The sequence below is a fragment of the Chelon labrosus genome (genome assembly GCF_963514085.1).
Source record: "Chelon labrosus genome assembly, chromosome: 8".
NCBI lineage: Eukaryota > Metazoa > Chordata > Actinopteri > Mugiliformes > Mugilidae > Chelon > Chelon labrosus.
Window position 1 is genome coordinate 28,623,433 of NC_140358.1, and position 18,052 is coordinate 28,641,484.

The 18,052-nt window shown below is 43.1% G+C and overlaps 1 protein-coding gene across 1 annotated transcript; it reads left to right on the forward strand.

The window, feature by feature from the left end:
- The first annotated feature begins 566 nt into the window (after positions 1 to 566).
- On the forward strand, positions 567 to 17,091 carry pcdh12 (protocadherin 12). The gene is made up of 6 exons (XM_084550141.1): positions 567 to 621; positions 892 to 3,829; positions 6,850 to 6,941; positions 8,752 to 8,903; positions 14,770 to 14,940; positions 15,092 to 17,091. The coding sequence occupies exons 2-6, from the start codon at positions 959 to 961 to the stop codon at positions 15,349 to 15,351; spliced, it is 3,546 nt and encodes a 1,181-aa protein (XP_084406267.1). The 5' UTR covers positions 567 to 621; positions 892 to 958; the 3' UTR covers positions 15,352 to 17,091.
- The last annotated feature ends 961 nt before the right edge of the window (positions 17,092 to 18,052 follow it).

Here is an 18,052-nt window from a genome sequence, read left to right on the forward strand (position 1 = left end):
AACTGCTCATAGGAGATGCAAGATGTTGAAAGCATACAGGTACAGTCTTCCTTTGCAAGAGAAATTTGTTAATTTAAAATCTTTAAAAGCTTAAAACCTGAGTTTAAAAAGTGCTCTATGCCTCATGATACATGTCCTGTGTTCTTAGTATTTAAAGAATGCTCAGTAATAATATTTAACTTTTAATACTCATACTTTCAGATTCAGTGACAGCTTATCTTCCTCATCTGTTTGTGTTTCTTCTGTCAGAATAGCAGACCACACGTCATCCTAATGGAGTTCAGATATATGTCTGGGCTACTGCAAATGGTTTCAGGGCCCGGGCTCCAGGTTGTGATGAGTTTATGCAGACCAGCTGGGGGGGGGGGGGGGGGGGGGGGGGCAGTGTCGTGTTTCTCTGAAAGCACTCCAGAGTTGTGCAGCAGAGTTTCCTTCGGGGCAGGAGGGCTTCTCCTTTTGTGTTGCTCTCATTTGCATACGATCCTCCTCCTCCTCCCGTATCTGATTGGCCGGGGCTCTGCGAGCATGTGGAAAACTCACTTCCAAACTTTCTCAGTTGGAGCACAACTTCCCTGCGCTGAGGAGGATGAAGTGAGCAGCCGGACGCCAGCAGCTGTACGAGTGAGTAACAGCAGCAGGCAGAAAGAAAGAGAGGATGAGATCTTAATTGTAGGCTTCTATATTTGTGTCCTGACCAGACTGGAGGTTTTTTCTTCTAGGTATTTGCTTTAGAAAACCAGCAGTTTTCTTGATGGATTTGTTTGTGGTTGTTTGTCTTGTGAAGAATATTTTGAAAGATCAATTTCTCTGAGATAATATTTTTCAGTTTGATTAAAAAATAAGGCATTTTAAAGTGATATTGAGGTTTAAAAAGTGTCTTTTTCTTTGCAGGTGAGGGATTTTTAGAAATGTCACTTTAGCCAGTATACAGAAGATTTTTTTATTACTTGACGTCACGATGCTGCTGGCTATGCTTCTGGTTCTGAGTCTTTGCTCTGAGACTCTGTCCTCCGAGCCATCATCAATAACCATCCCGTACCGGGTATGGGAGGAGCAACCGGCGGGGACCCGGGTTGGCCGCCTGTTGGACGACCTCCGGGCGAGAGACGAAGGTGGTCCTCTGGAGGATTTCCAGGTGGTGGAGCAGGGGAAAGCCCTTCCTTTCTCCGTCAACGCTCGGGACGGGGTTGTCACCACCCAGGGCCGGCTGGACAGGGAGGAGCTGTGCCGGGGGTCGGACCTGTGCGAGGTGGCCTTCAGCGTCCTCTACAGGAAAAGTGGTGCCGTGAACTGCCTGCGCGTTCGCGTGGAAGTGATGGACTTGAACGACCATAGTCCCAGCTTCCCCAACACTCTGCAGGAAGTGGAGATCTCAGAGACGGCTAGCCTCGGGTTACGAATCCCGTTGGACCGGGCAGTGGATCCCGATGCAGGGCCCAACAGCCTCCAGACCTACACGCTGTCCGTCAACCAATACTTTACTTTGAATGAGCCAGCAGCTCCAGGTGGGGCAAAACAGGCAGAGCTGGTGGTTATCAAAGAGCTGGATCGGGAGGTTCAGGCCTCCATTGACCTCACTGTGTTTGCATGGGATAAAGGTAACCCACCAATGTCTGGGAGCACATTAGTTCGTGTTAATATTCAGGACTCAAACGATAACAGCCCCAAGTTTGAGGACAACAGTCCCGCTGTGGAACTACCTGAGGATACAGCCCTGGGGACAACCATTATCAACCTCAAGGCCACTGACCCAGACCAGGGTGCCAACGGGGAGGTGGAGTACTCGTTCAGCAAGCACACACAACCAGAGGTTAAGAAACTCTTCTATGTGGACCCAGAAACCGGGGATGTGAGCGTAAAGGCGCCTCTGGATTACGAGGCCGAGTCGTTCTATGAGCTGATCGTACAGGCCAACGATCGCGGGCCCAACGCCATCCCCGCTCACTGCAAACTACACGTCAAGCTCGTAGATGTTAACGATAATGCACCAAGGATACGAGTGCACTTAACGCAACCCAACTCACCCGGCGCGACTGTGCTGGAGGGAGCGTCGGTCGGGACCTTCATCGCCATGGTGATGGTCTCGGATGCAGATTCAGGAAAAAATGGGAAAGTTGATGCACAGATTCAGGAAGGCTCCGGGCCTTTCCGCCTTAAAAAGCTTGATGGCCACATGTACACGATTGTAACCGACGGCCGTCTGGATCGAGAGAAGGTGATGCAGTATAACATCACGCTCCTCGCTCGGGATTTTGGATCTCCCTCGCTGTCTTGCACTGAACATCTGTCCGTCTATATTCTGGATGAGAATGACAATGCCCCGGTGTTCTCCTCCTCCGTCTACAAGGCTTCGGTTAAAGAGAACAACGTTGCAGGGTACCATGCTCTCAAAGTCGAAGCCCACGATGTTGACCAGGATTTCAGCGGCAGAGTGTCCTACTTCATTAGCAACTCCATTGACCAGGAAACCATAATCCAGTCTTTCTCCATTCACCCAAAGACCGGCGTCATAAGCGTCCAGAAACCCCTCGACTATGAGGAATCACACAACTACTCCTTCATTATCGAGGCGGTCGACCACGGACATCCACCTCTCACGAGCACCGCCACCGTGCTCATCGACATTGAGGATGTAAATGACAACTACCCGGTCATCAAGGAGCCAAAACCGAGAAAGGGGGTGGCCTCTCTAAGCGTACCTGTCAACGCATACAAGGGTGAGATCGTGACAGAGCTGGGGAATGGCATAGAAGAAGAGGAGGAAGAAGAAGCCGCCACAATAAATCACTCCGCCAGAGATGGACTCGTTGGATTCCTTGCGTCAACGATAAAAGCCGAAGACCTGGACTCAGGACTCAACGGGGAACTCCAGTATCTCATCACTGATGGAAACCCTTATGGCCTCTTCTGGTTGGATCAAGCTACAGGTCAGCTCTTTGTGAATACCACCAATGCCACTGAGCTCATCGGGAAAACCTTTAAGGTGGACATTGCTGTGTCTGACATGGGCGCACCCAGCTTGTCCACCAAGTCCACTCTGGAGGTGACTTTCATCAACCTCAGGGACCATCTGAAGAACTCCTCGCCGGGACACAGAGGGCAGCTCAGCTTCACCATGATGATGGCGATCTGCCTTGGCGCTACATGCCTGCTTCTTCTGCTGGCCATCGCTTTGGTGACGACGTTCTGCCGCCCCGAGAAACGGGACAACAGGGCGTACAACTGCAGACAGGCTGAATCGAGCTACACCCGCCATCCACGGCGCCCACAGAAGAACATCAGAAAATCCGACATCCAGCTGATTCCTGTCATCCGGGGGCGAAAGGAAGAGCCTCCCGAGGACGACAATGAGACCCAGCCGCTGACTCCACCTGCAACCTCGGATGATCAACAAACCGAGAGGCAATACAACTTCATACCATCGGTTATGAACACAAGCTTCCATTCCCAAGACTACCGAGACGGGGATGCCCCTCAACCCATCACCCATCACAGCAGGACACTCAGGAAACCTGGAAGCATCGAAATCGACGGGACCTTGCCTCTGACGCCCGCCACATCATACCGGACCCTTCGCAAAGCCAGAAACCCTTCATCGTCTTCCTCGGTCTCACACTCCAGCACCTTGAAGCGGCAGAAACACCTCGAAGGGGACGAACCGGAGCCACCGCCAACGCGATCACCATCTCAGGCGACCCTCAGGAGGCCGAAGACTTCAGGAATGAACGACAGTGCCGAACACCGACAGATGCTTCGGAACCTGGTCCGTCTGTCCATGGCGGCATTCGGAGACTCCATCGAGCTTTCCTCGGCTTCACCGGAGGTGCAGGTGAGTTGTGGCGTCTTACTTTATCCACAACATTTGACTTTCTGTGGTGCAGTCATGGTCCTGGTTTTTCTTTAGATTTGCCTTCAAGTGACAAATAATTCCTCTTACAGTAACACACACATAGACACACAATCTCTGCTATTTCAGCCTTCTGCATGATGAGTTACTCAGACAGCCTGGAGGCTACAGAGTTGGGTGGGGGAGGAGGGGGCTAACTATCTGACAGATCACTGTGAAGTCAAAAAGCAGCAAGTTTATTCAGGTGCTCATGTGTCACAGGAAAAAAAAAAAATCCCCCGAGAAACTCTTGACAGTTTTTTTTTTTTACTGAATATCACATATCAGATTCATAATGAAACCAGGAGAGGATGAAGAGGGGGAGGAGGGTGAGCTCCTCTTATGCTCTGTAGAGTGGGGGGTCTGAGGAGGAGGAGGGGGGGGTGACGGGGGTGAGTCCAGCCAAAGTAAGCTGTGATGTGTTTGTAGTGTAAGCTAACACCACTCTGACACGCTGCTCTGTCACTGACAAACGGCTTTAAAAATCACTTTTACTGAGCTGAGCTGCAGACGGGGGAAAGAACAACAGATCAGCCTAAAAAGAAAATAAAGGAGACTCAAGGAGACCGACAATTTTCATTTACATCCTTATGCCTATTTAAACAGACACTGAAAAATAAAATAAAATAACTGAACTCAAGCTATAAACAGGGACTTCAACTGGCCTTCACTTTGGAGTACAAGTTTCCACGTAATCTTTAAAAAGAAAGAGATCAACATTATCCTTGTATATCAAAATCTCTGGTGTTTTTTTTTTTTTGATAAATAACGTTACAGCCATTAAACCTGCGACAACAGATTATTATTTTTTTCTCTGAAAACAACAGTGTCGTCTAAGTATCAGCTGATTTAGCTAAACCTGCAGTTAAGAAAGCGGTCAATTGTTTCTTGACTTCCTTGAGTCCAACGGGAAAGGCAGGGCAACCACTTGGGGCCCCAGGGCTGTTGACTGGGGGCCCCAAATGGCTGACAAATTACAGCAGTGGTAATGTGTGAAGTTTTCAGTGACAACTCTTCACATTAAATCCATTTACATGTCGTGTCCATGAGTGATTTAGAGTAGTGAATCTGAATCCTGTTTAGGCTTAACTACAGCGGGACAGGCGTTCAAATAAAACAACTTCTACTAGCATCACATTATTTCATTAGTTCTTTCTTTGGCAGCTGAAGGAATCAAGAATAAGTCTTTTTCCTCGGGCCCCAATAGAGTCTGGATTCACCCTTTTCTTTTTTGTTTAGCTTTTGATTTTCATCTCCCATCTCCAGAGTGAAATTTCTGACCTTTTTTAATTTTTCCTGAAAACAAAACTACAACGATCTGAAAGTTAGTGTAAAGGAGCTGCAGATTTTCATCTTCCGAATTGTGGAACATGTGAAGCGTTAAAATTATATTGGAGGCGTTGCAGAGAGAGGAATGAGTTTAAAGGACATTTAACAACAACCAATGCACATTTCACCAAAGTTTTGGGGAAAGTTTGGGAAACGTATTGGTCTCCAGTGGAATTTGCGGTCCTAATGTAGAGCCATGCCTAAGTCTGTTGAGCTTTTAGAGAGTAGACAAAGAAAATTAAAAGCTGTAATAATAAAAATCCATTTTAAAAACCATCAAATAAGTTTCATAAACGTAAAAATCTTGCTGAGCTGCTGAAACACAGACCGGCATCCATCGTCATCATCATCATTGAGGCCGAAAGTCACGGCCAACGCCCAGCAGACGGAGAACAAAGACCACGAGCAGGTCCGACGTTCACGTGAATCCCATTAGAGAAAGGAAGAGGCCTTTTTTTTTTTTTAACTAGCTCCAGCCCCCCCGCCCTTCTACTCCCTCCTTAGTCGTCCTAGTTGGCACTCCCTCCGTCTTCAGATATTTCTCTCCCCCCTCGAGGTCGCAGAGGAAGAGGCCTGCTGGACGCCTGGGAGGCGGGACGGGTGGGGGAGTTTAGTGTTCACCTCCACCTCAACACACACACACACTCACTCATGGGCCTTGTCCACCACTCGTCCTCCACTCGTCCATATTTCTGCGTCCATCCTGGAAGGAAACCGGCCACAGAAGAATAGGCTTTTACGTAGAGGCCATTTCCTGTCTCTGCAGCAGCATGCACGTGCAAAAACACACAAATCTCCGCTGCTTAAACAAAGTCATAAATTAGCGTGCGTGCACACATGCACACACTCACCTTTTCCCAAAGTGTGTGTGTATGTGTGTGTGTTTCCTCCCTGGCGTACAGTGTGTATCCGCTGTATAACAGAGCTGTCAGCAGAAAAGCTCCGGGCAGTGAGACGGACTCAGCTGCTCGGTTCTCACACTGTAAAACACAAAGACAGAAAATCACTTTCTACCTGAAATCAGCTGCACTCATTGTTTGACCAGTTAAACAAACAAGAGACACAAACTCACTGGTCCACGTCAGGTCAAATAAGAGAAGAGGACTTCATCGCTGAGCGTGCTCTCTCCAAAAACGCTTCAAACGGAGAGGACGCCTGGTTATACCACGACTAAAATGGACAGTAGACTGTAGACTCATTCCTTAACACAGTATTATTGCATTATATGTCATGTTTTCTCAGTAAAAATCCCCCTCGAGACAGTGAAGCTAACGCCTTACATGAAGCGTTTTTGTTCTGGAGTCACTTCGTTGGGAACTGATTCTGCTCCTGCAAAGATCTGCTGGGCCAATCACATCACTGTGGGCGGAGCTTTATGTTTCTCACGGGGTTTATCAGCTTTAAATGATCCAGGAATGATCCAACCTTTGTTCATTTCCTGTCTGTCCACTGCGATCTACCAAAATAACTGATTGAAACTTAGCCTCTTAAAAACAAAGACAGCCTTCCCTCAAAATATCTCTCACTGCACATAACGTGACTAATGTAATATAAAATAAATTGCTGAGGTTGTTTTCTGACTTGTCCGACCCTCTCTCTCCCTCCTCTCCCTCCTCTTCCTCCTCCCTCTGCAGCAGATCTCCCAGCTCCTCTCTCTCCTCCACCAGGGTCAGCTGCAGCCGAGACCGAACTTCAGAGGAAACAAATATTCACATCGCAACGGCAGGTCGGTCTGACTCTCCTCCTCCTCTTCCTCTTCCTCTTCCTCGTACTGTACATCCCTCCCTTCTCCAGCCTCCTCCTCCTCCTCTTCCTCCAAATGTTCAGACACAACTCAACCAAAACAAAAACTGAAAAACAGTTTACTTGAGTTTCTAAAAGTTCATTTTGTTGTCTGAGTGGCTTTTGTTTTTATTATAAAGAAAGAAATATTAACAAGAAATAATGGATATTAAAAATGAAATTAATAAGAAATTAATGAAGTAAATTACACTAATGTGTGCAAAATGGTAGTAGTACTATTGGACTGTATTGTGTTCCTATTATTTTGACATTTTAATCAGACTAGGCCAAATAACAGAAACACTTATCCAGTTGAGTTACCACCTTTCTGACGCCGTTTCTACATCAGCTGATCATTACAACTGTCATGAAGTTGACTTTAGTGCAGGACTGTTATATTAGAATGCATTCACTAGTGTACCTAATGATCTGGCAGGCGAGTGTGCCAACTGTAAGTTTACAGATCGGAGGAGGAGGCGTCTGCAGGTCGAGCTGCAGAAACAGAAAGTTTTGCTTTTAGCTGATGAATGTCTTCCTGTGTGTTTCTGACCGACTGACCCGCTGAGACTGAAATAACAGCAACACACAAACAGGACACAAAGTCAAACAGTCATTGTCACAGGAAGAGTGTCTCATAACCTCAGAGCGTCCAAGTGTTGGTGTAGGCAGGTTACAGCAGCTCTGTCTAAATGATTCAGCCCCCGACAGGAAGCAGCTACCTCAGCGTCCAATATGACAAATGTTGACGTGTCACGCCTCGCCGTTACCGCTCGGCCTGATTCTATCTTTTAGATGTAAGTCAATAAGACGTGTGCTACGTTTGCTTCAGTGATTACCTCACCTGTGAGCTCACCTTTATCTGTCTGAGCCTGGCTGTGGTTAGTTATCAATGGATTTGTCATCTGAAACCTCAGGAATGTTTTTATCATCGTGTTATCTCCAACACACTAAACATCTGGCTTCACATCGTTAGAGACTTGTAGGCCTACAGTCGTGTTTTCCTTTCATTCAGAAAATTCTTCTTTTTCAAGCTGCTTATTATTATTTCTTTTAATTTCTCACAAACCAAGGACTATATATATTTTATGCCCTTATATTACACAATCTCAAATGTTAGTTCTGCCTCGACCATAGTAGAAATGGTTAAGCTAAATGTTTGAAGGTTGTAAGACCGAGCTGCAGTACATAAAATATAAAATTACGATCTTTTAAGATGGCTAAAGGAGTCTTGGAGCTAGGCTAATTATATTTTAGCAAATGGTGTCACCTTTCTCCATTATAATTACATTTAGCTTGTTTGCCTGATTTATGTGACATGAATGAAATAGATCCTTTGTGTAATTGTTCATTTAATAGAAAGTAAACAGTTTGGGAACCACTAGCGTTATCTTAAGCTAGTCTGAGCTATAGCTAAGCTAACTAGTTTGAGTGTTTTATTGTTGTTTGTAAGTGATTTAATCACAAAGTCAGAATTTCAGATGAATAAATAATAAAAAAATGACAATACAGATGTTTTTAAAAATTAAAACAGGCCGATTCTGGTCTTAACTCAGTTTGGACTAAATGTGAAGTTAATTTTCTGCAAACTAAAAATCTCTTTTTGTGAATTTTGGTTATATAAATGGACTTAAAATTAAAAAACTCTCCTGCAAGAACTTTTTGTCTTGTATTTATGAGTCAAAAGTTGGCTCTGAAGCGAACATAGACGATGATATTAAATGCCTGAATGTGGTTTCGATCATGTTTGTGTGCAGATATGGAGGTCAGGACTGTTCTGACTGGCAGAGCACCAAAGACAGTGGACACGGCGAGAGTGAGGCTGGAGACGTGGACTGGGAACCGGGAAGAGACTCACCCATAGACCCCCAACTAGAAGAGGGGCTCAACAACCTGCTCAACCACCACGGTAAGCACAAGAAAACAAGTAACAAGTAATGAAAACTGTTTGCAAGTTGGGCTAACCAGCACCTAGGAAGACGTATCCTTCACCCAGGCGCTACCAAACGAAAAGCCCACCCAGACACTTGAGACATTTCCATAACCACAAGTTCTCTATGTAAATAACAATCATATCCAAGTAATTACGACTGGGAAATGTTTCTGAGAGCTCCAATTAGCGACTTGTTGCTAAAATGTTCGGGAAAGGTTTGACAAAAACAAGCAAACACGAACGTCTCGCTTCAGCCAAAGTCTGTTCTTAAAGGTAATTAAAAGCCTGAATGTAAAACATGGTGATATATATATTTGTATTTATGTGGAATGTCTAAACCTTAGTCATCCAACCAAACAATTTACTCCTTTCGAAGCCGTTTTCTTCATGTTTAGTCACATACACTGAAGGAACTTTGCACAATAGGTTATTTCTGCAAATAAAAAACAAAAGACACATGCAGAGTGTTCTGTATGGAGACTAATTGTTGTTGCGGTTCTTTAAAGTCTGCACTGTTTGTCCAGTCTATTTTTATTGTAACTCTACCATAAACTGACCCGGTGTCACCGGGTTTAGCGGCGACCTCCTGGTGAAACTCTCTGATTTGTGTCGGACAAAAGCCGGCGAACTTCGACCCCTGGTGAACATACAGACTGGTCACTTACAATGAACACGCACAGACAATTGTAGAAAAACAGGAAGAAAGCAGGAAATAACACAGTGGCAGGTTGTATGTCCACATCCGCCCACGCACTCCACTCATCTGGCTTTCTTACCCATAATATTTTGGAGATCGGAGCAGATGATAGACGTGTTTTTCTTTCTTTTTAAATACAAAATGATAATGAGCCTTATTAGCATGTTAAATTAGTTATTTGCTGTAATTACCACGGTGTTTAAAGCTTGTTTGTGCCTTGATCAAATAGTATAATTAAATTAGTCCAATGTTTTGACAGTGTCATTAGCAAATAAAGATTATTTTCACGTTAGCCATATTAGCCTCATGGTTTTATAAGCATCAGTATTGATGGTGTAATTTAAAGTGTTGATGTAGCTTGTTTGTGTAGCTAATATGTTTGTGTGGCCATTAGCATGTTTTAGCTGCTAGACGTCCTTGACTTAATATTATAATCATATTAGCTTGGTGGTTTGAATGTTTGTGTTGTTTGGTATTATAAGCCATACATTTAATTAGCATTTTTTTTAAGCTAACATTAGCATGTTGGTTTAATTATTAGATTACGTGGTTAGCATGCCAGCAGTATTTTCCAGTTATCGTATCGTTAGCATGTGAGAGTTGTTAGCATTTCAGCATTAATGTTGTTAGCTTGAGGATTTTGTAAATATATATATAATATATTAATTTGTTAGTAGTGGAGGTGTCATGGTGTAATTACCATTTCATAGCATGTTAGCATGTTATGGTGTTATTAGCATGGGAAGGTTATTATAAGATTATGACTGTTAGCATTTTAGGCTATTATAAGACTGTTCGGTTCATTAGCATGTGGTGTCTTTTACAATTATTAGCTTGTAGCATTAGCATACAATGACCATGAGTTTTACTGGCACGCTAGTTATGTTAGTGTTCGCTGTATAGCCACAGTGTTTGTAACTTGTTAGCATTATTAGCAGGTGTTACACACATTAGCAAAATTCTTCTAATGCTACTCAACACAACTGAGTTGTTTCTTAGCTTGTCATGTTATTAGCAGGTTTAATAGATGGTGTAAATCTACTTTGTTCAGTGTGAAATCAGGCTGTGCAATAACAGTAACTTCATATCTTGATTTTTATTACTGAACCTTGGGCTCCGTCTTTCCCAAACATTTTTTAGCTGCCAAAGCCCCAAACACTCTTGAGGTTCATTGTTTAGCTGGGAATTCCTCAGCGGTGTGAAGGCCAACACTTGCTCCGTGCAACGTCTGAGAGCGTACAGTAGGTGTGTTAAACAGTTTCTTCCTGGCATTGTGCTGCTCGGAGCCTCGGGGGGCGAGAAGAGGGGCTTACCGACGGATGATGGCAGAGCGAGCTTCGTTTCATGACAGGACAGGAGAGGGAAACAAAGAGTGTGTGTGGGAGTTTGTTGTGTGTGATGCTTGACTCACCTTCTAGCCTGCAGCCTTCAGCCAGTGTAACACACACCAGAGTAATGACAACTCAGTGTGTGTTGAGGCTTTGATGACACCGTCGAGGCAACACATTCCTCTTTCTGTGCCTTGTATTTCTGACCTGTATCTGTATGAATCACAGGCTTAAATACCAGCTTCTTTGTTCCTATCTGAAGATGATGTTATGTGCGTTGAGTATGAAAACAAAATATGTATAAAACTGTTGCTTCTTCAGTTGGTTTGGATCACAGTGAGACAAACTGTTTCTGAGGATTGTAAATAACTTCTAAGATAAAAACATTCTTATAAAATGGTCAAATCTTAATTCTTAGCACTGCTACTGGCTGCAAAATGCTTCAGTAGCACAACATGGCAGCGTCCATTTTCAAGATCTTTGGACTTCATTTCTGGGAAGATGTCATGTTATGGCAAGAGAGAGTTGGTGGTTTTCATGGACAAAACCAAGTTTCACACTTTACCCAGTTTATGAGAAGCGACCATATGAACTTGTGGTCTGTTTACTAATATTTTGAGAAATGGTGAATGGTGACTGTAAATTGTTGTGTAGAGTTTTTGTTGTTTTATCATCGTCAAGTCATTAGCTTGCTAAATTGTTAACCTCAGCTTGGTGTCGAGGGCCGGACAGGAAGCTTGATTTCATCTGCCCCTGGTCACTGCTGCTGTTTGCAAAATGCTTCATTAAGATGGTAGCGCCTATTTTATGGATATTTTGGCTTCATTTCTTGGATGCTGTAGCGACAAGACTTTTAAAGGAGTTTGTGGTTGAATGAAACCAAGTTACACAACCAGAGACCATATGAACTCTTGTGGTATTTACAATCTCATATGTCAAATACTTCCAGTTGATATGATATTGTAATTTAGTTGTGTTTATTTTTTATTTTTATTTTTTGTGGTTTTATCATATGTTTGAGATAAAGGTTGATAATCTTCAGCTATCTAAACTGTGAACGCTGCTAGCTCCTAGCAGCAGTCTTTGCAGCTGACATTTGGTCTCTAGTGGGCGTTGCAGACTCTAGTTGCCGACATAACCCCCTTGTATATTTCAGAATGAAACGATTGGAGTATAAAAATGTCATGTATTTGTGTGGATGGAGTGAGTTCTTCTTCTATTTGAAAAGAAAATACTTTCATCAGCCAAAGTTTTTTCTCATATAGTTCATTGTCTCTTGTCGTCACATCGCTGCTTGATGGACCTTGAGCTCAGGAGTTCTATTTGAAAGCAGCACTTGTTTTGTTTTTTGTGTTTATTTTCTCCTTTCTTCAATTAATCACAGAGTTTTACTCAGTTAGTTTTTCACACAATATGTCGAGAATTCTCCAGGAATGCTTCGTCTGTAAGAAGAACTTCAAGGGCAGGTGGAACAGAGGAGACATCTCTGCTTTGTCTCTCTTTATAGATCACAGATTTGTCATAATGAAATAAGTGGCTTTTATTTTAAGTGGTTTAATAGCTCATTAATCTTCATGTTTTTAGTCTTGATAGCTAAATATATTTGCAATGATAGCAGGCCTGGTAATGGTTTCTTGAGGAACACCTAGATGCTAAATTTGAGCTTGAACAACAACCTCTAATTTTATAAGAATAACTTTATGTCTTGTCTTTCTCTTCCTTTGGTCCACCATAAAGCAGAAGTTATACCAATCTTAAAGAAATGTATTTAGATTTTATTCTGCAGATAAAGAAAGGAGTAAAGTGGTTTAGTTTCCAGGCCAAACATCGTTGTTAAACAGACGACTGTTATCTCTGTGGGATCGGCTGAAACTCGACACGTTTAGTAATTTAAAGAGGATTTTGTGTTTGGAGGATCTGTGGTTAAAACTGCCAAAACAAAGGGAGGAAAGGGGGCGGATTGGGTGGGGGTAACTCTGAGGGCGGTCTGTACCACACTGGGTATAAACTGTGTGTGTGTTGGTATGTTAATTCCCCCATCTGGTTGTGGTTAGATGAAGGAGACCACAGCTCTCCATCAGACTTTCCTGAAAGTCAAAAGACTGCTGCAGCTCATCTGATGGATTCTGGTTATTTTGCAGAGCCGTATTTTACATTTAACTGAATATACTAAATCTGGAAGAAGACAAATATTGTATTCAAATGTGTTTTAATACAACTTAGAGTTAGTGGTTTAAATACTGTTACTTCTAGTCCTTAAATGTTTTTTTTGTAGATGTAGTTTATTTTTCTCATTGAAATGTCTCAATCAGGATGTATTTTAAGTAGGGCAATAAAGAAAATGATGTAGTTTGGGAAATGCAGGAAGATCTAAGCAGCAGTAACGCTGTGGAAAGCAAGCAGAGTCTGAAGTGCAGTTCAGTACATAATTTTACCCTACAGGGGGCAGTAACATGCGCTGTTGTGGCTAAACTGCCAAAAATCCCAAAAGATGGAGAAGAAGAAAATAGAAGAAACAAACAGAAACAAACAAACAGACATAAAGAAAGAAACTGGGCCGCTCTTTTGGGCCGCAAGTTTAGCGTCAGCGTCCTGCCAGATGCTTCCATGACAAGAACCGAGTTATCTGCATTTACTGTCGACGTGAAATAAAGTTATGAACTGAACAGGGAGCTTTCTGAGCAGCTGAGAACTTTAAAAAACATGCTTTCAAAAGGTACATTTAAAACAGATAGAGATCATATAGAACAGTTCATTTGTGTTATAGTGCTTTAACTGTGGAAATCATGCGATTAAATATTTTAATCTACTGACAACGCTAATTTGAAGTAAAAACTAAACAAAAGCTGCTTGTTTATGTTAATTTATTTAAATCCAACTTTTTTCTTATGTCAATTATAGTGGAAAAAACAAAGGCTCCATAACACTTTATATTTCAGACGACATAAATCCACCTTTGTGAAGCTGCTTTCTCTTCCTCACATAATCCGGTATAAACCTGAACTGATCCCCGAAGCATGTTGGAAAGATCTTCCACGTTTCTCTCTTAAATTAGATCAGAAGAAGCTTAAATAGTTCCGATGGGAAATCAAGTTGTCACACCAGGAAGAAGAGGAGATAAACAGGACGTGATGAGGATAAGAAGAGGGAAGTTTTTTATTTTTAAAACTCTGCAGCAGATGAAAAAGTGAAATGAGACGTATAATCATGTCAGCTCTGTTTGTTTGTTGGATAGAAAGTCGGTTTGCGTGTTTTCTCTAAGACACGCCCGGCGACCGGACTGTCAGACCTCAGGCGGCGAGCAGCCTGGAGGTTTTCTTTCACGGCGTTGTGGACGTGTTGTTTGGCGTGTGTTGGGAGAACGCAGGACGCCGTGGATGACAGGAAAAGCCTGTTTACAGCTTCCAGATAAAACCACTGTGTCGTTTCCTTCTCTTCCTGCCGCGTTCTCATGTAACAGTAGCAGACTTTTAGATTTTAGGTTTTATCTGGAACCTGCACCTGTGGAATATCAAGAACAGTTTCTGTTGCTTCAAGACAAATAAATCCTAAATACCGAATGATATTGAAAGATTCGGGCCTTAAACTTGGTTTTTATAAGCTCAAGATGTTCCCTTTGTCCTGGAGACTTATTATTAAGGTGTGTTCAGACCCAGATCTGGTACTGGCAGGGCTTTGAAGCTGAACTCGTCATTCCTTCTTCATCCATTTGGGTTAATCTGTCAGTAACTTCTCTCTGCGGAAAAAGAAACGCCTAGATTCAATACTGCTAAGGTTGTGCAGTTCAAACATGTACTGTGGATTTCTCTTCCTGCAGATGATGTTTTCTCAGAGGTCAGCGACCCCGCCTGGATGGCCAGACTCTCCCTGCCGCTCACAGGCGATTACCACGACAACATGTTTGTACCCACTGGCCCTCCGTCGCCTGAAAGCGAGCTCCCTCCTCGGGACGGCCTGGACTCCTCCTCCTCCTCCTTCTCCACATTCGGTAAAAACCAAAATGTTCAGCAACATTGTCCCTCTTGCATTTAAATTGACCCTTCAGTTTGTGCTTAATGTAAATCTTCCAATGAAAGATCAAGATGTTTTAATTTAAATATTTTACAGTAAGCATAGTTTATCCTTTTAACATCCTCCAGGTAAAACTCCAGAGAAGGACGGTCCTCTCGGTGGAGCTCTGCTGTCAGAGGTCAGCACCTTGTTCGAGATGCTGATGACGCAGAAGGCCGACGCCCACCCCGGCCCTCGGCCCGACGTCCTGTACCGACTCTCGGCAGCTTACCGCCGCTCTCTGGGCCTGGACGCCACCACCCCTGCCGCCACCGCGACCGCCACAAAGAACTCTGGGAACGTTGAGAAGAGGTCGGGCCTGGCCGCGCCCTCAGGACTATATCAATAAGTGTCAAACGTCAGTCGACTGAACACTGGAAAAGACTGTGATGTCTTCTGTTTGAGGAGAATGTTGGGAAACTTAGAGGCATTATGAGATTCAAAGATCTGAAACTGTAAATAATACCACACTGAATCTGTAGAGTCAGAAATAACAAAGGATGTGTCACTTTCAACACTTCTGAAGGTCTGAAGACACATAAAGAGGAACAGGAAATAGTATTTTTAAGATGTAAAAATTTAACTGCAACAGCATCATAAATATAAAGTCATTCTTTGACCTGTTGTGAAGATGGAAGGTGATTAAGTCAGCAGGCATGTTGTCTATAGGTGGATTTGTAATGTGGCTAATAATATCTGAGTTCATGTTGGAAGAGGCTAACTGGGCGATTGAGCACGTTGAATTAATGGCGTAATGAGACAGTAACAAGAAGTGAGAAGGAAGAGAGGTAAGTTCTTTAAGGCAAGCAAGTTTATTCAGATTAATAAGTCCCAGCACAGAAAGTCGGCGGTAGGCCGCCGGTCGGACTCCTGTCGGACTCCTGTCGGCAGCTTCTCAGCTGATTGAGCATGTTGAATCTAGAGCAGAATGAAAAAGGAAGTAGAAAATAAAACAAAACAGGATGATCTGGAATGAGATTCCTAGCTTCCTAGCATCCCAGCTAGTATTAGAACATCCTAGCTTCCTAGCTTCCCAGCTAATAGTAGCTCCTCCTAGCTTCCTAGCTTCCCAGCTAGCTGCTCCTATCATCGTTGCTTCCCAGCTAATAGTAGTTCCTCCTAGCTTCCTAGCATCACAGCTAGTTTTAGAACACCCATGCTTCCTAGCCTCCCAGCTAATAGTAGCTCCCCCTGGCTTCAAGCTAATAGTAGCTCATCCTGGCTTCAAGCTAATAGTAGCGCCTCTTAGCTTCCTAGCCTCCCAGCTAATAGTAGCTCTTCCTAGCTACAAGAAACAAGAGCAGAGCTCATTTCCAGGACCAGGATGTGGAAACAAAAACGACAATGTCTTCATGGAATACACTCAAAAACTATAGACAAGGGCAAAGAAACTATTTGCTCCATTTGAATTTCATCTCTTAACAACATTTATCCCCTGGGTGCTGCAGTGTTGGATGCCATTCTTATTATGTAGTTCAACTTTGAGGCTGTTCTTGGGATAAAATGTGTTTTCCATCATTGATCAGACAGAATCAGACCAGTCCACATGTGCATACAGATGTGTTGGAAATGACAAATCCAGTTGAAATGGTGCTACAGTGCTATTTAACCGTCAATAAATCAAGATGCATCAGTCACTTCAATTCAGGTTTTACAGTTAATTAAAGGAGACGAGCGGGACTAATTAAAGGCAGGACGAGAAATTTCAGTTTATTTATGCTACATGGAGTAAAACTGAATCTGAAAATGTTTCTGTTCCTCGCCTGAAAGCACCGAACCTTTACAGCATTGTTCTGAACTGGGACGCAGAGCGGGAGCAGAGACAGATGACGTCCGTCTGTCAAGATAATAAACACTGTTGTTGAGTTTTTGGCCGGCAGAAATGGGGCCAGAGGAAACGCTGCTTTGTCTTTTAGTTTTTCCTCAAGACTAAACAACAACAGGCTGAACGTAGAGAAGAAGTGTCTGAACGTAAAGCAGCATAAACTCTCTGGTTGTTTCTAACTTATTGGTTAAACTTTCCTCTAAAGTTGTCTCATTTATTGCCTAACTTTTAAAAAATAAAATAAATAGCACTTTGTACATAGTTTTGTCTTTTTTGTAAACTTTGACATTATGAAAACTTTTTTTTTTATTATTGATTGAAAACAACTTTTGTAACTTTTGCATTAAAATGTTCACCATATTTAAACTTCTCGTCGTTCTTTATTTGACGTGTAGAAACAGAACCAAACTTTCCACCTTGTTTAAGTGTCCGTGTGTAAACATGTGTCGGCGTGATCGGGGGTGGGGGTGGGGTGGGGGGGGGGGGCTCCACGTCTCTCATTTCAGTCTTCACATCTTATTTTGGGAAGGAAATCATATTTGACTTGGGTTAGATTGATACTGGTTTCAGATTGGGGTCAACCTCAAAGCAATACAAATGTTCTCAGAAGTGACAGCCTGTGTGGACGTTGACTCCAGAGGTGTTTTCTTGGTGCAGAGCGACCTCTGGTGTTTAAAAGACGCACTCACACTGGTGTGAAATTTCAGAAAGCTTCAACTCCACCTGCTGAAAGCTTCACATCTGGTCCTCCTGAGCAGATTTTTAAAATTAACTGAAGAAGATTTATTTATTTAGGAACAATACTGAACAATCGTTCTGATCAGAGATAAAATCTGATCAGATATAAATGTGTTTACATGAAAACATCTATATTACTGTAGAACTTTATTGATGAAGAGGTTCTGATGATGAGGAGCATCAAATCTACTAGAAATAGAACAGAAGAAGAAGAAGTTTTTATTTCCAGCTTTACCCACAGCACTGAACTGATGCAACAATCTGGAGGAAGAAGAAGAGGAAGGAGGAGAGGGTGCAGGAGGGGTAGGAGAAGAAAGTGGACTAGCTGGGGAGGAAGGAGGATGAGGAGAAGACAAGAAGAAGAGGAAGGAGGAGGAGAACATGATCTAGGATAAGGTGAAAAAGAAGAGGAAGGGGCATAATAAGAAGGAGGAGGAGAAGAAGAAGAAGAAAGAGGGAGAAGGAGTTAGAGAACGAGATGGAGGAG

What these genes read in the sequence shown, in the direction of transcription:
- pcdh12 (XM_084550141.1), top strand. Translation starts at nt 959, where the DNA reads ATGCTGCTGGCTATGCTTCTGGTTCTGAGTCTTTGCTCTGAGACTCTG. An exon ending in CGGCTTCACCGGAGGTGCAG is followed by an intron (nt 3,830 to 6,849) that starts GTGAGTTGTGGC and finishes CTCCCTCTGCAG; the next exon opens with CAGATCTCCCAGCTCCTCTC. An exon ending in TATTCACATCGCAACGGCAG is followed by an intron (nt 6,942 to 8,751) that starts GTCGGTCTGACT and finishes GTTTGTGTGCAG; the next exon opens with ATATGGAGGTCAGGACTGTT.